The sequence below is a fragment of the Chanos chanos genome, chromosome 8 (assembly GCF_902362185.1).
Source record: "Chanos chanos chromosome 8, fChaCha1.1, whole genome shotgun sequence".
In the NCBI taxonomy this organism is placed as follows: Eukaryota; Metazoa; Chordata; class Actinopteri; order Gonorynchiformes; family Chanidae; genus Chanos; species Chanos chanos.
In genome coordinates, this window is record NC_044502.1 from 27,595,430 (window position 1) to 27,619,770 (window position 24,341).

The 24,341-nt window shown below is 39.7% G+C and overlaps 1 protein-coding gene across 2 annotated transcripts; it reads left to right on the top strand.

The window, feature by feature from the left end:
- Positions 1 to 371: 371 nt before the first annotated feature.
- Positions 372 to 24,213, top strand: rnf128a (ring finger protein 128a). 2 transcript variants are annotated; one of them, XM_030781012.1, is made up of 7 exons: positions 372 to 863; positions 13,765 to 14,012; positions 19,803 to 19,874; positions 20,169 to 20,251; positions 20,520 to 20,616; positions 20,909 to 21,119; positions 22,496 to 24,213. In XM_030781012.1, exons 1-7 carry the CDS (start codon positions 470 to 472, stop codon positions 22,603 to 22,605), a joined length of 1,215 nt encoding a protein of 404 aa, XP_030636872.1. In that variant the 5' UTR covers positions 372 to 469; the 3' UTR covers positions 22,606 to 24,213. The 2 variants fall into 2 exon arrangements, with proteins under 2 accessions (XP_030636872.1, XP_030636870.1); XM_030781010.1 differs by lacking the exon at positions 372 to 863 and adding an exon at positions 8,639 to 9,355.
- The last annotated feature ends 128 nt before the right edge of the window (positions 24,214 to 24,341 follow it).

The window sequence follows — 24,341 nt, forward strand, 5'->3', positions numbered from 1 at the left end:
ATATTCCATTAGTAATTGCTTAAAATTAATCGTGTACACACCATGGATCTCAAGGAAAACATATGCCCAGGATTAGCATGTGGATGATTAATTTTCAGGATCTAGAGATTGGCCTCTGTGTGTGTGTGTGTGTGTGTGTGTGTGAGCGCACGTGCCTGTACATGTGTGCCTGTGCGCATGCGTGCCTCTGTGTGTGTGTGTGTGTGTGCGCGCGCACGCGCGTACCTGTGCATGTGCATGTGCGTGTGCATGCGTGCCTCTGAGTGTGTGTGTGTGTGTGTGTGTGCACCTGGCAACCGTTCTACTCACACAAACACAAATAGCACAAGCAGCAAGTGGTCAAAGTTCATTAAGATAAGAGAGGGATTTACACTGGAAGACAGTTCCTGGTAACAGCACAAAGAGGAAAAATTATCAAAAGAGGGAGAGAGACAGAGATAGAGGGAGAGGGAGGTGTGTTTTAATATATATGAATCGAAGAACAATGATTCCTGCAATCTGCCTGACGCTGTTTACGCACATTGTGGGAGCATCTGCATTCCCCTGGACTGCTAGAGTGGAGATCAGCTATCACAACAGAAGCACCAGCCTGACAGAGCACCAAGCTTGCGACTGTGGACTGTATGGACTTGACTCCCCTTTGGTGCCTGTGAGGGGCCAGTTGGTATTGCCAACTAACCCACTAGGATGTGGCCCACTGACCCAGTACAACCATTCTGGAGGTTGCTGGGTGGCACTGGTGCAGCGTGGGAACTGTACTTTTGCTGAGAAGATCCTCAATGCTCAGCAACATGGTGCTATTGCCACGGTGATCTATAATTTACCAGGAACAGGAGATAAGCTCACACCCATGAAACACCACGGTGAGTGTGTGTGTGTGTGTGTGTGTGTGTGTGTGTGTGAGAGAAAGAGAGAGAGAGACAGAGCGAAAGAGAGAGAAAAAAAGTGGTTGACATGATCAAGACTTTGTTTTTGTAAAGCTTTTGGTAATATTGTAAATGACAGTGTTGCCAATAAAGCAAACTTGAGAGGGAAAGAAGGAGAGAGAGGGAAAGAGAAGAAGAGACCCTTGTGGAAAAAAGTGTACTAAAATGTGAAATGTACCTTTTCTTTAAAAAGTGTACTATTAATGCCTATATTTTAACTGCAATTCAGTGTGCACTAAATGTACTAAACTGCAACAACTTATTTGAACTTAAAGTGTATTTAAGCTATATTTGATTAAAATTCTAATTCAAATTAAATATACTAAATGCTGCTTTAATGTTATTTTGGGACACTTAAGTTGTACTAAAAAACAATTAAGTATGTACTTCAGGAATATTAAATAAGTGTAGTTACTGTACTCTCTCTCAAAATACAGGTATTTAAGGTATTAAGGTAAAAAGGGTATTTATACTGAAGTACAACTTAATTGTGTCTATATTCACTGAAAGACTCCTAAAAGTGCAGTGACATATCACTTAAATAGGACAGAAGTATATTACTGATCTTAGAAAGTGTACTTCTAAGACTTCTAAGCAATACTGTTTGGGCACCTATGATTCTAGTACTTAAGGCTTCTTTTGAAGTGACTACATTATTTTCATATCACTTGCCAAAGTACTTATTATTTTGTAGCAGTTTATGTTAGATATTAACACACTACACCTCTGATATGGTAGGAGAGGAAGTAGATCATTCACAAGAACAGTTACCTTCATGGTGCACAGATAACATTCAATTATCACACAAATTAATCAACACAACACAAAGACTAGATGATGAATGGTACACATACATTTCCACTAGACACAAGTGGAAACATAAACTGAACAATAAAGAACTGGAGCTAAGCAACAGTCCATTGTATGCTGGGAAGTTCTGGCCATCTACCCCCAACACGCTACAGTACTCCCTTTTGAGTACTTTAGTACACTTAAAGACGTAAATAGTGTGTTAATATATAGTTATGGTACTCTGAATCACTGCTCAAATTCACTGGCTTTTGGTGTTAAAATTAAGAACAATATAATGCCAGTTGAGGACACTGTTGTCTAAAGACTATCTTTATTACCTGCTTTGCTTCAAATAAAATGCACTACAAATGCATTCAGTTGTAGAGTTTGAGCATATGTATGACATAAAGTGAGTAAAAACTGAATGAAAAATGCATTAAACAATAACTTTCCATCAAAAACGCTTTATTTAAAAGAATGCAAAAATACGACCTAAAGCTGTTTGGACAATGGGTTAAAATTAGCCCCAGCCGAACAAAAAGCCAAAACAGCCAAACAAAAGATTTGATAAGTATATATTCCTAAAGTTAAAAGTTAAACTGAAAATAGTGCACTTCAGCAAGGTACACTAAGGCATGATTTACTCATGCTTAAGTTACCATTATAACAAAGTTCCTTTCTTTAAAAGATCACCTCAGTGCGTCAAAAATACAGTCACTGAAATGCTTTCCAGAACAGTGTGCTAAAGTAATACTTGAAATGTATTAATTTAAAACATACTTTTTGAAAAAACATTAAAGTATACTTAAAGTGCATGTAATTAAAATACATCAAATTAAAAACATACTTTTATTACTCTTTGGATACTTCAGATATACTACTAACATATTTAAGTACACTTCTTTTTCACAAGGGGAGATGGGCAATAAATCAGGTGTTTGCCGGTTCAGAGTAAAGAAACTTTTTTTGGTATTGACAACATATGGGAGGAAAGAGAATTGGGGGGGGGGCAGGAGACTACTAAAGCAATAGAGGGCAATAGAAACAAGGTGTCACTCTTTACATGGTCTTTACATGATTTAGCCTACAGCTGGTTGACCTGCATTGGCCTTTACTGAAATAATTTAATATAATCTCCCCATTTCCAGTGTGCTGTGCATGCACAAATGTTGCCACTTGCTCCTCACTAATCGCTAAGTTTGAACTTGCTTGTATCTCACACTGAGTTAGCCTACTGCATCTGACACAAGTGTAGTTCACATAGGTGTGAATGTGCGGGTATGTTTGTGAGCGTGTAATGGGCATTCTAGGCTGTTTCCAAGCAATATAAGATCAAGATATTTAAAGGTTACAAGCCCTGCGAGTAGTGCTAATTGTGTGATATGACTTGTGTGGGTGGGAAATTTTGGGCTACTTCCAATCAGTATGGAGCTGCATGGACAAAGACATCCAATTGTGTTGTATGATCACAGCCGATAAAGCTACTGCCTTCCCCTCCTTTCTATGTATGTTGCAAACATCTTGGGGCAGTGGTAGCCTAGTGGTGGGTGAGGCGTTACTGTGGAGTGTCGAAGTGACTACATTATTTTCATATCACTTGCCAAAGTACTTATTATTTTGTAGCAGCTTATGTTAGATATTAACACACTACACCTCTGATATGGTGGGAGAGGAAGTAGGTCATTCACAAGAACAGTTACCTTCATGGTGCACAGATAACATTCAATTATCACACGAATTAATCAACACAACACAAAAACTAGATGATGAATGGTACACATACATTTCCACTAGACACAAGTGGAAACATAAACTGAACAATAAAGAACTGGAGCTAAGCAATCCACGAACAATTAAACTAACGATTCACAAAATAATTCACACCAATCGCGTAAATAGAGTAAATGATTACCAGTGTCATTTTGTGATAGCATTATTCCTCTTTAATAGACAGTCTAGCATTTGGTAGCTATACTCACACGCCCTTGTAGTTTATGGATAATTGTACTTTCCGCTCTCTGTCCGACGTCAGGGAATATTATTCTCAAATGCCGTTGTCTGAGTTGCAAGATTCTGCCGTTGAAGTGCTTGCGAAACACCGTGGATTGTCTGAAGCCTGTGTGCTATAGCGAAAGCTACAGCTTGAAATTGTTTACCAAGGATGGCAGTTATCTAAATTATTACTGAAAAAGTAATCCCTTAATGTGTTTCACGTCGTAGCTTTCTTGTGTTACGAAATTAAAATGAAAAAAAAGCGGAACTAAAGATACAGAAATCTAAATAAATTTCTGAGAATAAACATTTAGATTCGAAAAAACAGGATCTTTTATCTGTATGATGCATCATCGTTGAGTGCAATGCACGATAAAAAGGTTTAGCACACAGGCCTCAACTAGTTTGCAAAAAACAGTACAGTAATCATTTACTTTATTTATGCGATTGGTATTAATTATAATAGGCTATCGACAGGTAATAGTCAACAGAATCACAAAGCCCAAAACACTTAACCCATAAGTTATGTTTTTTATTTACTGTTTAGAAGTTTTGAATATGCACTCTAAATCCATATCATAGCAACATATCACAGAACATCTCTCTTCTTTATCACTGTGTAATAGAGTACTCCAAAATGGATATCCTCATTTCACTACCTCCACCCACCACTCTGCAGTCACACGCCCCAGTGTGTTCCAGTTAACTGATATTTAGTTCCCTCACCCCCCACCCCTCAAAAAAATCGCGTTTAGAAGCCCTTTTTCCTCCAATTCCCCATTTGATGAGATGGCATTAAGAGGATGGAATTTACAATTACTGAGATAGGTTGTTCATTGTCAGGGGTGGAAGTAACAAAAATTAACTGATAAAATGGAGTTGATGAAAATGCATGTGAATTGAAAAATAGAGTGGTAAAAATGGTTGTGAAATGAAAAACAGAGAGATAAGTTACCAAGTGATTTGATTAATTTAAAGCCGGTTTGATTAAAACAGTTGTGATATGATGAAAACAGAGCCATGTTTCATCATTTTCATGCATCGTTCATCATTCACAACACAAAATTGCCATTTATCATTTAGGGAAAGTCGCCTCGAGGGTGGAAGTAACAAAAATTAATTGATAAATATGGAGGTGATGAAAATGCATGTGAATGGAACAGTAGGGAGGTAAAAATGTATGTGAGCTGAAAAATAAAGTGATAAATTGTCAACTGATTTGATAAACTCGACTGACATTTATCGTTTACAGCAAGTAATTTATGTTACCTCTGCCCAAAATGTCAATCACAAACCATGTTAGCTTGGTGAGGACTCTTAAACAGCTACACATGACAAATGTTACACTCTAAGAAGAGATGTGTCAAAAATGTCTCAAATTGTGTAGAATTTCAACACATTTGCTGAGTGTGCTCAAGGACAACACATTTTCTGTCAGTTTCAACACAGCAAATGTGTAAGTCATTTTAATGTGTTGGATAGTTTCACTGTCACATCACACTTGTATGTGTTAATAGCTTTCTGAGCTGACACAAAATGTGTTAAAGTAGCCTTGACACAATATATGTGTAGAGGAAATATCAAATTAGTTCTTAGAGTGTAGGGAAAGTCTTTGTTTATGTAATGTGTTTTGAAAAAAAAAATAGAAAAAGAATATTGGCTGACATATCATTATCAGATTTTTAGATCCTCAAATATTGAAATCGGTACCGGTTTTAAAAATCATATATCTGTCAGGCTCTATTACAAACCCCTCATACTCACTTCCATCAGTCCATAATCTGATCAGTTATTATAGTGGGGTGTCTGACTACTCCATCAACTAGACAAAATCAGAGATTCTGCCTATAACCAAACTCAACTGGGATGCTGAGGCTGGGGACTCCCTCTTCAAATGAACAGCAAAATTATTACATACCTTGGAATCCACATCTCTCCAAATTTAAACGAATTACACAAACTCAACTATACCCCCCCACTACAAGAAATAAAAGACAATCTGATCCACTATCTTTAATTGGACGAATTTCAAGCATTAAAATCCTCCCAAAAATAAATGACCTCCTTGCCATAACCCTTGTGACCCCACCCTCAAGCTGGTTCTCCTTTCTTAATAGTTCAGTCACTAGCTTCTATTGGAAAAACCAAAAACCACGAATTAAACTATCTACCCTCCAAAAGCTCAAACAACATGGAGGATGTGGGGCCCCAAATTTCTTCTGCTACTTCCTTTCACACAAATTATTGTACATCCTGTGCTGCACAAAGAACACCAGTCTACCTTGGCTAGAAATTGAAAATAGTTTAGTTCAAGAACTGAGCATCAAAAATCTCCCATTTATAGATTAATCCCTAAAAACTCACACCTGTTACAAAAACAACAACACTGTCAGCACCATTCTAACCGCTTAGTGGAAATCAAATGAAGTTCTCCATTACAGTCTCTCACTTTCTATCCATACTCCATTACGGCATAACCCCATGTTTTTAATTAATTATATATAATAACAAACCCTTTCTTTTCTCAACCTGGAATGAGAGAGGAGTAACCAGCCTGGCGCAGTTACTCATTGATGGCTTGCTCATGACCTTCGACCACATCCAAAAGAAATATACCAGACAGCTGCTACTTCCGGTATATCCAGTTAAAAGAAGTCATAAAGAAAAAAATCAACACTAGAAAGTTTAATAATCACAGCCCCCCCTCCTTTCATTTAAATTTACAATCACTTAAACCTCAAAAAAATGTTATCCCCAAATATACAAACTCCTAGCATCAAGATCAATCCCTACAGACAAATGGACCACAGACATAAATAACTTAGGAACAGATATTAATTGGCAAAGCATATGCAATAACACATTTTCTATGACATGCAATCCAAAACCCAACTAATATAGTATAAAGTCCTTCACAGAACCCACATTACTACCCACAAACTTTACCGCATGGGCTTTAGCCAAAGTAATACATGTTCATATTGTTCAGCTGCAACAAATGATTATTTCCATGCCCTCTGGCTCTGCCCACACCTTCAAAACTCATGAGCAGGCTCAGCATCTGAGATTTTTAGCCTCAGCATTCCTTTATGCCCCATCATTGCATTACTTGGCGATGTCTCTACATTACATACACCCAAACATCTCAAACCATTCATATTAATATCACTAACCATTGCCAAAAAGATCATATTATTGAACTGGAAAGACAGAACCAAGATATCCATAGCCCACTGGCTAAATCTACTAACAGACCATTCAAATCTAGAAAAACCTAATGCATTTTGAAAAACAACATTAAATCCTATGAAAACACCTGGTCCCCCTTTCTACAATACCTTCAATGCCTCTTTCCACAAATGGCCCCTAGTATAACTATTCTTTTCAACTTTTATTTATTTATTTGTTTACTTATTTTTTTCTTTTTTCCTATTCTAACAAACCTACAAGAAAATGCAATGTGCAGTTTGTCCCATCAGCCCAGTTTGTCTGGTCTTGTCTGTCTTGTCTTGCCCCATCCTTTCTTGTCTGTCTTGTTATGTCTTGTGTCTTATCCTTTATATGTAAATACCTGTATACAAAGAATGATGTATTTTTTGTTACTGTGATGCATTGTTGTACTGTACTTTGTATTGTGTAATTCTGTATTCAAAATAAAAACAAGAAATTAATATAATCTCCCCAAGATTTCTAACTGTGACATAATGTGTCACTCTCAAACCAGATTTCAGTATAACACAAGTATGAATATTTCATGTTAATATTTTTCTCTCTTTTCTGTATTTGACATTTTCAAATGCTTCATCTCTGTGTGGTTAGTTCTTCAAAAGTCATGATTATTAGACTCTTGTTTACTAATTTTGTTTATTAAATGTGTTAATTGGTTACAGGGTAGTTCTTGATAGTGAACGGTACAGAGAATTAATGTGAGATATCAACCTTAGATGCTGGTAACAACATTGAACTGCTATGGCAAATCTCTAGCATTATAAATCTTACAAAACAGAAAGACTTGCTGCTGGATGAAATTCCTTTTCAAGAGAATTTGGCATAATTGACTATGTATAGCTTTTTTTTTTAATGGCGTACACTTATTCTTAACGAGCCAGGACTAATATTTAACGCTGAACTTAGCGTAGATTGGACTGCAGCGATGAGCGGTTTCTCAATTATACTTGAAGTACTTGCGTTTACGGCCAGATGGCGCTGTGGTCGTAATAATGCACTGACTTCACAGGGGCTTGTGTTATGTAATTAATTGCGCTTCATTTAAGCGCGCCTATTGCTTCTCTCAAAGTAACCCAAACTTTCTTTGATAGTCTTTGAATATGAACGGGTAGAACAGGCTTATGCTCTCTTCTTTTTCTCCCTGTCAGAGCTTTTGATGTTTCGGACATATGTTGTTCGGTGGTCGGTTTAGTCTGACTGAGAATAGTGTTTCAGTGGCTCTAGCTAACGAGACGATGCTGTAAAATATCGCTTGTAAACATGAGACTTAGCTATTTGAGGCGGTTTCTTCTTGTCTGCTGTATTACCTAAACGGTCTCTCAAATATATTAAGAGATCCTCTGGTCGTTCAAAAACTTGTGGTGGGCGAAATTTTCCTGTCAATGGCTATTCTCCTATGAGTATCTTTAAAAGTCTTCGACCAGGCTTAATGACGACCCGGAATATACATAAGCTCCGTAATCGACTGATGTCCTGCAGTCTATTACGTACACCCGTCGTTTGTCTAGGCTTCAAAGTACACGTGTTCTTGTGTTGTTTTTTTTACATTACACGTCGCTTGCGATTGGTTGAGCTCGCGTTCATGCGTAAGCTATGAATAGGACCAATAATGAGAGTGTTAAACACATTGAATTCGATATATCAAAACAGTTGAAACACTTAGCATATTTTCTGTCTTTTTTGCAACTTTTGTTTTTAATGTTCTCGAGTGATACGGCATGAACGTCACGTACCTAGTTTGCTTTGTGCGGTGCGTTCCGCTGCACCTTTAAGAAGAAGATGGGTGTGTTCAAACACATATTGGCCTCATTGAGGAGAGAAAGCTCGCTGATCTAACTAGTTCACCTGTCAGCGGTAGCGAAAGCGTCGAATACGCATTCAGATGCGACTGACTCTTTGTTACGACTTTTATTTGTTCATATGATTTGACTTCTGAATACATTTTAGATACATATTGGGCTAAAGCTGGACAACCGACGTTGTAAACAAGATTATGGGGCCGCTCGCAATACGGTATCTGTTTTCATGGCTCTTCGTTGCTTCCACCGTACAGGTATCAAGTTTACATTTTGCGCAGGCAACATACCTCTGCACGGCGTATATTAATGTCTCTTTTACTGCGCCTCAAAGCAACGAAACTGTCTGGCAACAAGAGGAAATTGGGCTCTATGGTCAAGATTCCCCAAAACTTCGGGTTGAGGGAGAAGTGTACTTGCCTGACCCGATCTACAGTTGCGATATAAACACAATTTACGGTGCACCAAACGGGTCTAAAGGCTGGATTGCCCTTATTCAGCGTGGACAAGGATGTACTTTTACAGAGAAAATCAATATTGCAGCAAGTAAGGGCGCTATAGCTGCGGTAATATTCAATGATTTTGGGACAGATAACCGAGTCATTCAGATGTCTCACCCAGGTACGTAATAGTTGTCTCATTCAGTTGTTGTTTTCCAATGAGGTGGTGCGTACCATAATCGCTTTGTTTTTTTTTAACCAGTGAGTGACTGATTTTTACGTTTTGTGTGTGTTACTGTTATTAATGTTTGATCTGAAATAACAAAGAACATTAGCTACAGGCCGCGTACCGACTACTTGTGTAAGTTGTGTCGGCTACTCTTGCGCGAGGGCTTGTAACTTATGGCTGCTGTGTTTTGGGTACTTCGCGAAAAAATTCCATTGCTTACGGGAAAACATTCAAACAAACACACCCATCAAACTCGTGTTTAGCGACAGGTTTTATATTGATTCCATACTGGTAGGGCATGGTAACTACTTTGGGATTTTAACGTAAGTTGTTAAACGCGAACACACTGCTAAATATTTAATCAGAGCAAGGGCTTTAACGTATTCTCCGGCTAATACCGAGAGAGGTTCGAATCTTCAAACCTAAGTCCAAATATTTGTTGTGCGTTTCGCTTGAGTCAGGTGATAGGAGAAGTTCGGACTGTTTTTCCGATCGGATGAAATCGATGTGATCTTTTCTTTCCCTAAGTCATCACATCGTCTTTGAGAGTAACTGAAATATTTCTGGAAGGTTATTTTGATACACATCTAGCCTTGGTCCACTCCATCTCTGTTGAGTGAAAAGCTATGTGAGAGTCACGAGAGGAAACTAGAACCCAAGTAACCCCCCCCCCCCCCCCCAACACACACACACACACACACACACACACACACACACACACACCCCTTTGATCTCAGACTCTAAGAAGATATTGTCCGAAATTCAACAAGGTTTTGTTTTTTTTCTAGAATTTTAGTAATCTTCAGATATCCAGTATGTCTCTTTTGTGCATCGTGACTTATGAGTTTCGGTTGAAAACGTAACTGGTGAGTGGTGTAGTCTGTGCTGGTTCCGGTCTCTTACCTCGCATAGGTTATGTGGCTGACTTTCGAGGCCAATTGTTTGCTCACCAGTGTACTTCGTTTGATTAATATCGATATAGGTGTCATTTTAGAACATAGTAACGCTGGTTATTGAATCTATTTTTTAAATACTCAGTAAAAATTGAGAATAGAAGGGATGAAGCTTATCATGTTTATATCAGTGTGGTCTAAGATCAGGTAGAAGAGTTTTGATACAAACCATGGTTACACAATTTTTTTTAAATATGCCTGCTTTGTAATAGAATAACTCAACAAAATCCAAAATCTGAAAGGAGTTTTGTTGTCTATCATTGGCAGAAAACTTGACATTTTCTTTATGCTGCTCCATTTTTTGGTCTCTATGTTAATAGTTTTGGACTAAGATGAGTCATAGGTCTTCAGTGTCATTCCATACCTGTCTCAGCTTATACCTGTTCTGTCCACACACACACGCACACACACACACCCTCGTGATCTACGCCAGGGTCTCCAGTCTAAGGGTGTGTACGAGGTGCAAGGATAAGCCCGAGGGTAGTTACTTTTTTTTCTTTCTTCTTCTTTTTTCATTTGACTGCACTGGAGTGTTATCTCAGAGAACCATCTGTTGGAAGTTTGTGATTCATGGGTTGTCCTCTTGAATGTGAGATCACATGACTCCAGAAGTCGTCCACCTGACCAGAATAGTTTCTGTATTTTGGAAGTCCTCTGCTGGTTCCCAGAGTTTGTTTTTAAGTAGCTTTTTTCTGTTTTGGCAAACACTCCCATTGTTGTTGTATTAGAGAGGATTACATAGAATGTTTCTTCAAAAAGTGCTAAATTGTTATTTTCATTGTTATTTATAAACCAGATCTCACAGTGTCTGTAACAGGGATCACGGCATGGCAGTTTGCGTTTTCAGATTTTCAGTTTTGCATGGGTGAACAATGGTGGTTCAACTCGTCCACTTACAAGCAACAGCCACACCCCGTAGCGCATTATGATAACGCAGCATGGAAATTTCTGTAAACAAAAGAGAATATGCAGATTAATATCATAAAACAGGCCAAATTCCCAATGACTTTTTTTTTTTATTGAGCTAGAGCTATTCCCGGGATTTGAATAAAGGAAATGAGCACATTGAAATTCAGACAATATTTTATATGTAATACTGACCAAATAAAAACATGCCCCAATCATAAAATAAATAAATAAATAAACAAATCTCTTTGTCAGTCCCATTCACCTGGTTTACATTGTTGTGTAAATCACTAATATATACTGAGCATCAAATAACTTATCAGATCGTTTAGATCATTTGAGTATCTTTACTAAAGAGACACAACTTATTGGTTACACAACAATGGATTAGTTCCATCACAAATAAACAACCAAAAAAAAAAACATAAACAGAACAATGAGGGGCAATGTCACAACAGGAACGCAACAACATGAATACAGACCAAACAAAATGACACAGGGTTATACACATCATTTCACACAGTCAAGCATGGCACAAGAGCACCTTCACCATTGTGTGTGTCCTCCCTGAGCTGGGATACCAAGAACCGCTCTCCCGGTGTCCTCTTGTTTCGACTGTATTTGCGTTCATGGAGTTATGTTTGTTGAGTGAATAAACCCAAACCATGTCATTGTGACACTCTACTTTTTTTCCATAAAACATTTCAAAGAATGCCCTTTCAAAGGTTTTTTTATGCTCAATGTAGTATATTTGTGCAGGGCATTGGGGAAAAATATTTCCTCTTTCTTTATTCATTTATTTGATGCTGTTGCTAGGGGCATGCTTTACTTGCAACTATAATAATGGATGATTTTACCCATTAAATGTCATTTGACTTGGTATTTTGTCTCTGGTCAGTGCTTTTAGTTAGTCACTGCCAAAAAAGGCTCCGTAACAACCGAATGGCTCTGTGAAAAGTTAGGCCTAGGTATTAGGCAACCGAAATGTGCTTGTGACAGTGTTAAATTACTTTCTACTGTTCTCAGTTTGTGCAAAACCGGAAAGTCTGGTCCCACAACATTTAGCCTACTCAACATAAGTGCACCTTACCTTCTTCTCTCTAACTCCGCACTCAAACAGCACACGCACCATCCAAATGATTAGGAGAAATGATTTGACGGCATTGGTGTTTGCCTAATGAATTTGATGGATTATGCCAGCTGATATAGGGTTTTTGTCATGCTCAACAGAACTTATCCTGTCATCACTGCTGGTTTTTACTCTGTAAACGATTTTGGAACGAGAGCGGTCTTGTTGAACAGGCCGTTTCCCGTTTTTCAGGGGTGACAGTGCTGACACAGTGCAGTGCCAAACGTTCTGAAAATATGTGTGAAGAGCAGAAAAATAACTGACTAGTATGTTAGATGTTAGGCTGTGTCCTTCAGTTAAATGTTTTGAGTGCATTTTGTACATGTTTACCTACCTTTGTTTGTTTGTTTGTCTTAGATACACACACCGGTTAGGCTTTCTTACAGCTTTTCCATGTGAATGTTGACTAAGCTAAACATTTTCCTGACATCTCAGTTTTTGCCTGATTAATTTCTGACTGCAGCCTACCGTTTAATTTTAAAGTAGCTGCGCGTGTGTATTGGTGTGTGTTACGGAAATATTTTGTCTAAGCTTCTGTACATCCTCTTTTAAAATGCTCTAACTCATCCCATAGGAAAAACTTGGTTCATGACTTAGCCTGTAACGCATGGTGTGTTTAAAAAAAAAAAAAAAAAAAGAAGTCACCTCTAAACCAAAGAGAGAAAACTCATTACAGAAGAAGTAGAACTTAAACACCAAAGGTGAAGGAATGCAAAACATTCAGTGCCATAAGTGCACACACAAACCCTACTGAAGCTGTAGGTGAAATGTCACTGGAAAGTGAAACAGGAATATTGTCTATGGTCAGATGATTACTAAATAAAACAGGAATACTATCTATGGTCAGGTGATAACTGAGTCAGTGGATCTGACATCAGAATGACTAGCTGTTTTCATACCAGCCTAATCTGGATAATTTGCATTGCAGTTAAAATTAAAATTAAAATATTCTATCTATCTATCTATCTATCTACAGCACAATTTCAGTATAGCTGACAGGCTAGCCATACTAACAGGCTAATCAAATTTGCAGGTAGCCATGCAGTTAAAGTGAGATGCTACTCCAGAGTGAGATCCTTGGTGTCTCTGTCACAAAGAGCGCTTTAATATTTCTTTACACAATGAAAGGGTTTAATACCATGTTTTTCATCTTTTTAGAATTTAATGGTATATGGTGTGTATATTTCAGTGGCTCTTTCAGTAGTGGGTTTGCTGTGCTTTGTTAGCATGTAGGTTTCTGTGTTTCTCCTGTTTGATGTGTGCACAATTCTCATGATTAATGTACAGGATGTGTTTTACTGATGGTTTTGGTTTTCATATGTTTGTTTTATAGTTCCTCAGACTTTTGTTTTTGTGTGTGTATGTGCCTGCAGGGACAGGTGACATGGTTGCAGTCATGATTGGCTACATGCATGGGATGGAATTCGTACGATTACTACGGGAGGGTGTGACAATCACCATGGCGATAGAGATGGGAAAACAGCATGGGCCTTGGATGAGCCATTACTCTGTGTTCTTCGTGTCCATCTCTTTCTTCATTGTCACCGCGGCAACTGTCGGTTACTTCATCTTCTACTCAGCACGGCGACTTAACAGCGTCAGACTACAAAACCGCAAACAGGTACATAAACGCATGCATGAACACACACACACACACACACACAACTCCTACCTTTTGTTGTCATTTTCCTCAGTCTATAAAACACATACACAAGGAACAGATTCTCAGACACACATACCATACATAGAACACATACAGCTCTGTGTTAAAATAGCACTGATAAATTTAGCATTTAGAATCAAAGTTAGAATTTTCTGGGGGTTTTTTTTGGGGGGGGCTTCAATAGAACTTCCCATTCCTTTTTTGCCCAAGAGGAATTTACTACATTTTACAAGAGGGATTTCTTTATCTCTGAATGTTGATTGTCACAATTCATTTTTTCAAAGCTTACACAAATTTCAGTCAGTTGTTGGGTACTCCAGCCTTGTGTATGCTTCACAGAGACACAGAGTGTTTCTCTGTCCTTCATCATACACTGCTGCTCTGTGCAAACCAGTGAGCAACCAGTGACTTCACCAGACACACTGGACCAAACAAGGGACGGTAGTGCATGACGTTGACATTTACCATCCCTTATCTAAATTCCAATAATTATTTTGCACTTTGTGAGGAATACAAATTCTCACAAAACTTCTTAAATGATTTTAATGGTCTTATCAGATTTGCCAGCTGTAGCATGTTTGAAGGGCTAGTTTTATTTGCACTGTGTGGTAAACGCTGTGTGGTAACTATATCAGTTAGATGATACTGTTTATTTGATTGTCCTCAGTGTTTTGATATCTTGTGTTTAACACAATATTGATATGTGAGGCAAAACTGTGTTCTGTATTTCCAAAATTGATGAGCGTTAAACCAAAATGCACCTGACTGCCAGAGATTCATCCTGTTGTTTGTGACCTTTGAACTTTAAAAAAAAATGTCAAAAGGACCACAATAAGGTTCAACCATTTTCTTCCTAATTCACAATCCAGGAGGTGCTCCTTTAAACACTGCATTTTAAATGAAGAAGAATAAGGTCAAGTCTGGGTCTGGTCTTTTTTTTTTTCTTCTTAATTTCAAAAATCGATGGTCAGAGAAATCCCTGTAGAGGAAATGGCAGTAGAGAACGTGCAGGTTATGGATCACGCGAGACTTTGACTCTTTTCAGTACCTTTAGCTTTACTGCAGCAGGAAAACCTTTTTTTTTTTTTTTTTTTAAAGACTCTGGCACTTCGCTGGAGCACCCATGAAACTGGTTTATCCAGTTGGAGACTCTGAACTGTATGTGTGCATGTGCGTGTGCGTGTGCGCGTGCGCGCGCGCGCGTGTGTGTGTGTGTGTGTGTGTGTGCCTGCGCTCGCAAATATATCGTATTGCATGATGCCTGTGTTTTGTTAGTCATATTCTGGAAATGTAGACTTACTGGTTTGCTCTCTCTGTACTACTTTTTCAGTGTAGTTGAGGAACCTGTTTAGTTGCTATCTATGTCCATCGTTCCAAACACACACACACACACACACACACACACACAAGCCCACTATTGATATGTAGGACAAAATGGGTGGGGAATTCCACTGTTTCTTTCCACCCCTCAGGGTGGCCTTAGAATTTTAGCACAAACATACACACTTATCTTCAGGAGCCTTGTGTGTTAGGATGGTGAGTTTTTATGTGCGTGTGCGTGTGCGTGTGTGTTGAGGGACAGTGGTGAACCCTCATACACACATGCACACGCACACACACACACACAAGGGGTAAAATCACACCAAGAGAGATTCTGGTCTTGGAAACAGTAACCACGGTTACTCAACCAGAGAAGGCCACGGTTTGTGGGTGTGTTTGTGAGTGTTTGTGTGTAATATGAGTTGGAGAGATGTTGAAGAGCTGAGTTTCCATCTTGAAATATTCAGACTAGAACAATTCTCAGAGTAAAACTTCTCGTTACTGGCTCTGTGTGTGTGTGTGTGTGTGTGTGTGTGTGTGTGTGTGTGTTCCTGTCCTTTGGGGTGAAAGGTTTGAGGTGAGTGAAAAATGGGACAGTTCAGCCACACTGCACTCCGCAAGAGTTCATTTGGTTAAGGAGGAATGTTTGCCATGGGCAGAGTTCTTCACACACACACACACACACCCACACACAGAGAGAGAGAGAGAGAGAGAGTTTTGCCCTTTGAACCTGGCTTAACAGTGGGACTTGGATCTCTCCTCACATTGGTTAAGAGTTTGTGTAAGCAATGCTGATTGATTTGCCCTTGAGTTCATTGTCTTACACTCATACCTGTGCTGCTACTCATTTAAAAGTCACCTTGAGGATGAGAAAATGCAGTTATGCAGTATGTGTGCGTGTGCGTGTGTGTACCATGAACTTATCAGGGTTATAACAAGTACTTGGCTGTGCCCTTGTTTTGTTAGCACAGGCTTCAGAGAGTTTGTGTGTGTGTGTGTGTGTGTGTGTGTGTGTGTGTTTACCATGGCCTTGGACAATGATCATTTTTCTGAATGTACTGCCCTTAAACTCTTTGACTGTTTCACTGTCTAAAACACTCAGTGTTTGCATATATCTCATAAAATGCTCCCATGAAACCATTTTATGTCATTTGCCCAGGGCAAGTGACTCGTCTGACGGTGAGGGATCCAACTGAATCTTCATCAGACAAGCAGCTCAACTATGTTATATGCTTGATGAAGTATTTTTTGAATATGAATGAATGAATGAAGTTGTTTTTTTTTTTAACTCCAGAAGAGATGAACATGAGTGATGTGTTTGAGAGAATGATGAATGAATGGGTTGCTCTGTACCAGTGCTGATGTGTTTAAGAAGGATTAAGGGGAGAAGAGAGACAAACACTGTCTGTCAGGGACAGTGCGATTTCACCCACTGAAATACATACATACAATCTGTAGACCTTAACACAGTGCAGCACTCACCCACTGAGTTTAGCACGATAAAGAAACTCATTGTTTCGCCTGTTGACACATGCGAAAACCCAACCAACACATACACTCTTTCTCTTTCTCTCTCTTTCTCTCTCTTTCTCTCTCTCTCTCTCTCTGGTTAACATCTATGCTCACATGCAGTACAAAGACCAACTGTCACTCAGTGCCTGCTCATTTGTTACTGGTATGTTTCTGTTCTATTAATGAGACATTCAAACGTCCAAGCAAACGGCCACGCTTAACATGCACACGGACTTCTTATCTCTCTCTTTTTTTTTTTCTCTCTCATCCAATCTGTAGATGACATTTTAATGTGTAGGCGAATAAACATCTGTCCCAGAGAGGATCACTATGTTCTCACAGAAGGTTCTTGCAAAGCTGTGTGGAGCTGTAGATTTCTGCCTTATGGCTGTTGTGTATAATGTCTTGCATCTTAGAGGAGAGATAGTGTTAGGAGAAGGAACGCTGGGCTAGCACCTATCCAAAAGAATCAACACTGGCAGTCTAGGGAAATACAAGAATTAATCTAGTTAAGGCCGGTCCCCTAACCCAGTGTTTCTCAGTCCTGCTCCTGGGGGACCCCTGCTCTGTATATCTGAGTTATACCTGGTCAGTGTGGTTAACATGCTGTTGATTTCAGGTGTGCTCAGCCAATCAAAAGTGCCACTGATGAGTTCAGTCAGGTAGGCAGAGCAGGGAAAGATGGAAAATGTTCAGAGCAGGGGTCCCCCAGGAGCAGGATTGTGAAACACTGCCCTAACCCAATACCACCCTACGTGTTGCACAAAACGTCAATGTGTGTGAGAGTATTTAACTAAAGAGATGCTTGGAGGACTACACGGGCAACCTGGGGAATGCAGGTGGCATCTCCCCAAGGCTGTTCCAAGGTGCCGTGATGTTCGTTCGTCCCTCAGCGAGCCCAAGCGGTACCTTAGTAGTTCAGTTGTGGTGATGGCAACCCACCAAGTGAGCAAAAAAACACAGAAACTTCAACCAAAACAAAATCGTTCGCACAGAGGGGAGAAACGAAAGGCCGCAGAATGCGCAATGGACCAATATGGTGCCCATCTAAGTGCGTGGCAAACCATTTAAAGCAGGGGTGTCAAACTCCGGTCCTGGAGGGCCGGGGTCCTGCTGTTTTTCTTGTAGACCAACTAAATAGAATCTCTGATTGGCTGCAGAGTGTCCACACCTGTTTTCAAGGTGAAAATCAACAGGTAACTAAGAGGTGAAAACAAAAATCAGCAGGACCCCAGCCCTCCAGGACCGGAGTTTGACACCCCTGATTTAAAGAGTTCTCGAGCTCCCCTCTCTCTCTCTCTCTCTCTCACGACAGCTCGTCCTGTCCCCTCTTAAAGAGACAGCAAAACTCAGGTAGGCAGCACCCTCCGGCATCTCACGTGTATGTCAGTGCCTTTCCCTACTCTATTACTACCATATCTTGACACTAGTCAGTGTGACTTTGATGACAGTATTGCAAAATCCATTGTGTCACGTCTGTTTAATGTAATTAGGTCCAAATCATCCTTATAATTACTCAATTCTCACACAGATTTCCTGAGACGTCCAGCTGTGCTAAGGTGTTGTTTAGCTCTGTTGAGATGATAAAGTATTTCACCATATGCAAACATGTTTACCAGGAATTTTCTTGTCAAAAATGGTCCCCCTCCCTCTTTATCCTGTTTTCACACAATAACGACTTAATTACTAAAACCATTATAAAGAATATATTTCCCAAGCCAAGAGAAAGTTCTCCAGAGTACTGAAGGGCTTATGTCATAAAAACATCCCATTACTGTTTCTCTGGAGGGGTCTTTAAAGCTCTGCAGGGCTGTCCCTGGCCTGCCGGATTGTACTAGAGGAGTTCCTTAGAAGGAGAGAGAAAGTGTGTTGTGTGGTGAGATAGTGTCTCCGCATTTTAACCGGGGCTGGAGAGTCGTGTGTGTGTGTGTGTGTGTGCGCACACGTGTGCGTGTGCGTGTGCGTGTTGGTGTTACAAACACTGATGTAACGCTCCCAATGCCAAGGTCCCTCAGGGATCCTTAATGACACAAACACAGTGGAGGCGTCAGCAAGTTTTCACAAGAGGCTTCAATCTCTGAGAAAGAGGAAAAGAGAAATCCAACAAGTGTCTTTTTTTCACTTTTTCTTTCAAAGTAAAAGTTACAAAATCGTTGGGTTAACGTAATACCATTGACTGAGCAGTATGGTTATTGGTTATCTAATAGTGAAAGGTCATTTCCTTATTTTAGAGTTTCATAAGAATAGTGTCAGTGTCGTATGAAGCAAATGATTTACTTGGCTTCACCTTTGGCTTATCAGTTCTGTTTAAAATCCTCTGCCTTACAGAATTTGACAGGAACTTGTAACCAAGATACCCGTAAATTTGTGTTTAACTGTCATTATCATGGAGAAGTCTTGTGAAGGACTCGCTCAAGCCCTTTTTCTTTCCCCTTTCTTTCTTTGTTCACATGAAACCAAACCCTTGAGTGAACCGTGCGGTTGATTCTATGGGGAATATGTTTTGGAGAACGCTCATCCCACGAGTGACGCGCGGGAGAACATCTGAGCTAGCTGCTGTAGCTAGTGGTGATTCCAGTATGGACTTGTGTGACTGAAATGAGAGTGTTAGTGTAGCAGAGGTCTTGAATTGGCTGGTACATTCACCCCAGTGAAGTGCAGTTGTGAGCTGGACTCTTGGTATATTGTGAGTGTTTCCTGGATGGAGATCTTGAATGTGAGGATAAAAAAATGAAAGGAAATGGCTAAATAATGGAGTTTTGATATTTTAATGCTCCAGCTAGCTCAGTGCTTGTAAACAATCACACACACAGATAGCAAGCTCAGAGACACTTCAAATACTCTCACTTTTCTCTGATAAACACACACACACTTGCACTGGACACAAACTCAGAGGATTTTCTTCCTCTTTTACAGAAGCAGTTGAAGGCTGAGGCAAAGAAGGCAATTGGTCAACTTCAGGTCCGAACGCTCAAGCAAGGCGATGTGGTAATTCAGGCATATTCAATAGCTTCTTTTGTGTGTGTGTGTGTGTGTGTGTGTGTGTGTGTGCTTGCGTGTGTGTGTGTGTGTGTGTGCTTGCATGTGTGCGTGCGTGTGTGTGTGTGCGTGCGCAAGAGAGAGAGTGTATATAAAACTACTACTAAAGTCTCCACAGACTACTCCTTCCCCTTTAACTCTTGAGTCAAATTGTTGAATTTACTGTTCACCTGAGGATGTTATGACTAAATATGTGTGTGTGTGTGTGTGTGTGTGTGTGTGTGTGTGCGTGTCTTTTTTAAGGAAACGGGTCCAGATGCTGACACTTGTGCTGTGTGTATTGATGCATATAAACCCGGAGATGTCCTCTCTATACTGACCTGCAAGTACGTTCCTCTGACACACACACACACACACACACACACACATGCACAAAACTACAGAAGCAGACATGAGCCTTGTTGTATTAAAGGTCTTCAGTGTCCTACCACGTCAGTACAATCAGCACAGATAAGCATTCCCTTTCAGAGGAGTCAAAGACAAATCACCAACAGACTTGAGTCTTTCTCCAGTTTCACCTACAGATCAAACTACCTAATTCACCACGTCTAAACTGACAGAGTCTGTTTCTGTTTTCCTGGGTTTTCTCTGCAGTCATTTCTTCCATAAGACATGCATTGAGCCATGGTTACTGGAACACAGGACCTGCCCCATGTGTAAATGTGACATACTGAAAGCACTCGGAGTGGAGGTCAGTTCAGCAAGTTCCTGTGTGTGTGTCTGTGTGTGTGTGTGTGTGTGTGTGTGTATGAGGTAGATCTCAGTCCTTTTTTTTCCCGAAGAACAAAGCAGTCCCTCTTTTCCCTCTGTTTTGAACTTCCTTCAGACTGTGTTATCTAATTTTTTTTTTTTTTTTTGCTTTCTTCCATTTTCTTTCTTTGTCCGCCCCCCCCTCCCTCTCTCCATTCTTCTCTCTCCTTCCCTCCCTCTCTCTCTCCCTCCCTCACCCCTGTCTCCCTCTCTCTGTCTGTCTCTCTCTGTAGCTGGATGTGGAGGACCCTCCACAGCTCGTGCCCATGCCCCCTGATTTCAGGTCGTTCTCGAGTGTCACTGAGGAGTTCCACAGTGAGACTACATCACACACTCACAGTGAGACTACATCACACACACACAGCGACACGGCCTCCTCTGGCTACGCTTCCATACAGGGCACCCAACAGCACAGTCCAATGGGAGAACTACTCATGCACAACGGTGAGAAAAACACACACACACACACACACACTCGCACACCCTTCCCGTATTTGTGTAGTATCGCATATTCATGTTAAAGTGTGAAAGGCCTCACATACAAAATGGTGGTTGTGGACTCTGTAGACAGATTCTCACACACACACACATGCGAGCGCACACACACACTTACACATATACACACGCACGTACACACGCTGACACACACACACATGCAGGGAGGGGGGTTGCCCCCCCTGTGTACAGTGGCTGTTGATTTTAACGTTGGTGTAAAATGTACTGTTACAGGTTATCGTTAACTCTTATTATTAAAAGCAAATGTAACCCAGCTGCTGCTCCTTTACTTGTGCACTGGTTCACACTGATATTTAGACAAAGGATTCATCGAAACAATGATTTATTTAGTACCATTTACAATTTGGTATTTAGCAGACCCTTCTAAACCAAAATGACTTAGAATTAGTGCTTCAATCAGGTTTAACTACCTCATAAGCAAAAGATCGCAGTAGGAATGCAAATGAATTATTTTCAGTATTGAAATCTGCAAACAAAACCTGCAGCCATCACATTTTGAATAATTTGACAGTCTGTGCTGTTCTTTCTAGAATCCTCCTTTACACACATGTGAGATTCATATTACCCATGTCTTCTTTTTTTTTTTTTTTTTTTTTTTTTTTTTTTTTAATAAAGCTTTCAAAAGCTCTCATGGTCTGAACTTAAGCAAACCTCAGAACTGTCATGTGCACGTGCTCTTTCACTGGGAGAACATTATGCAAAGCGATCATTTGTTCAAACAACTGAGAACAAAAGCAGCAAAGGACAAAATGCAAAGTTTTTTTGTCTGTGATGGTAGAACCTTGTCCAGACAGGATGTTGCCAGGATGCTGCTGACAAAGTTTGTTTTTAGACAAAACTAAGCTGACTTTTTTCTCTCTTTATCAAGTACTGCATTTAACATAAAGTTTTTTTTGCTGTTGTTTTTAGGTCAATTTTGCTTAAATTAATTGTTTCTGACACACTTTACGCTATGTAATATTGAGTTTCAGAAGAAATCAAGAAATTATACTTGCTATGATGCATGCTGCATTCATGTTGAGACTGAATGAATGTTATGTGTTCCATATTTATAGGTTGCAACTGGTCATAAACAAAGATGATGTAAACACACCCCTAGTTACCAACACTTTCGTTAAGTCATTACTCAGATTTTGAAAAAATGTGTGCTTCTGTACTTTGTTCGTACTTATCAACAATATCAGTTAACATGGAAAGCACCGTACCTGCATTAAAGATATTAACTGTGCAGATATTGTACAGCTCGTTTGATGATTGGTTGCTGTGGTTGTTTTGACGTGTACTTTGTTGTGATTGGTCCACAGGGCCGGAGAGGACTTCTGACCTTGGGGCAGTGCAGGTGGAGGTTCAACCACACTACGATAACCCTGCCTTTGAGAATGATGTACGCAACCAGAGAGAAGCCAGAACATGAGCCCAGACATTCAAATATGCAGTTATATAAATAACACAGAATGTTATACACACAGATGTGACAGTAAGACGTACAACGCGACACTTTCATTGGACAGACTAACAAAACATGACGCATATAGACGCAAGCACTATACACACGTTCTGAACATTTAGATAGACAAACACACCCTCATACGCTTACAGAAATACTCAAATTCACTGACTAATCCATTTGCACTGCAATACATTTATACTGTATGCACACATAAACACACACATGCGCATGCTCTCACGCACAGTGTGATTCGCTCAGTAGAAAGACTATACTGAGGAGTTGTTATTCTCTAAACATGGTTCAGGCCTGTGTTTGAGTACCAAGCCCCTGAAAACTCTCTATGCATTTTACTGAAGTCTAATTTTCTCACACCCTTTTGTTTTAAAAGAACTACTTCTTACCTACTACTGACTATTTCTCAAACTGCACACAGACTTATATATGTATATTTGATGTGATTTTTTTTTTGAATGTTAACTTTCAATGGACAGATTATTTAGTCTTATTTTGATTGAGTCAGAAGTCACTGTTTTATTCTGTATGTGTTTAGGCTATAGTCATCTCCAGCAGGGTTCGGACTAGTCAGGGTTTCATAGGTTTTAATGTGGCCTTGTACACACGTGTAATTTGATACTTGAGAGACCTGCAGGCTAACTGCCCCTCTTACACTTTTGGGTGATTTTAGATTAGCTTGTGTATGTGTGTGTGTGTGTGTGTGTGTGTGTGTGCGCATGTGAGAGAGAGAGAAGGACAGGCAGATACTAAGAAAACTTCATTTATAAACAACAACAAAAACATTTTTAAACAGAGTATGTGCGCAGAACATTTTAGCAAACCTTTAAACACATTTACCCACACACAGCCTTCAAGGATCAGCTTCCTCAACACAAGGATTGTACTTTGTGTAAGTTGTGTGTGTATAAGGATGTGGGCATGTGTGGTGTGCGTGTGTTCTACCTTGTATTCAGGCACAGGGTGGCACTGCCTTCACTTTGTCCATATCCTTATGAAACACAACCCCACCTACTGGTTGCTTGTGATATTGTCAGTTCTCTTTCTTGCTCTTTCTCACTTTTTCCTGATACACACACACACACACACACACATATATATATATATATACACATCCTCTTTCTCTTACTCACAGATTACTTCCTCTCTTTCTCCTATGAACCAGCCAAAACTAGTTGGCATTCACTGTTGAAAGTAGGGTGAGGTTTTAACAGTGTGTGTGTGAGTATGAGGTTAGTGTGCCTTATTTGATTAGATATGTGCAACTAGTGTGCCTTAAGTGAGCAAGTCCCAGCCCTGTTAGCTCATGGAGATGGACAGTAGTATGTGTATGCACTTTACTGATTTGGTCTTATTCAGGTCTGTTTTAAACCTTTGCTGGTGCTCTGGTTTAGCCCAGCCCAGAGTTCAAAGTATTCTTGATTTAAATAAGGGACAAATGGTGTTCTCTCTCTCTTTTTTTTTTTCTTCTTTAACTTTAGTTGTCTTGATGTGGGGGAAACTGTCATATATTGAGAAATAATATTTGAAAATTGTAAATAAATTCTTGTTTTATGAAAATGGTCTCTTTTACTGTTATTTTTGTGTGTGTGTGTGTGTTTGAGATATAGGAGTTGAGTGGGAGTGATAGTGTCTTGCTATTGATCCATTCAGTTCTGGGGTCTAATGTCTTAGCCACATGCACTGAG

Bases quoted from the DNA above. Each gene is read 5' to 3' on its own strand.
- rnf128a (XM_030781010.1), top strand. From the start codon at position 8,932: ATGGGGCCGCTCGCAATACGGTATCTGTTTTCATGGCTCTTCGTTGCT. The intron at 14,013-19,802 runs GTACATAAACGC...CCTCTTTTACAG, and splicing joins GACTACAAAACCGCAAACAG to AAGCAGTTGAAGGCTGAGGC. The intron at 19,875-20,168 runs GTAATTCAGGCA...GTCTTTTTTAAG, and splicing joins CGCTCAAGCAAGGCGATGTG to GAAACGGGTCCAGATGCTGA.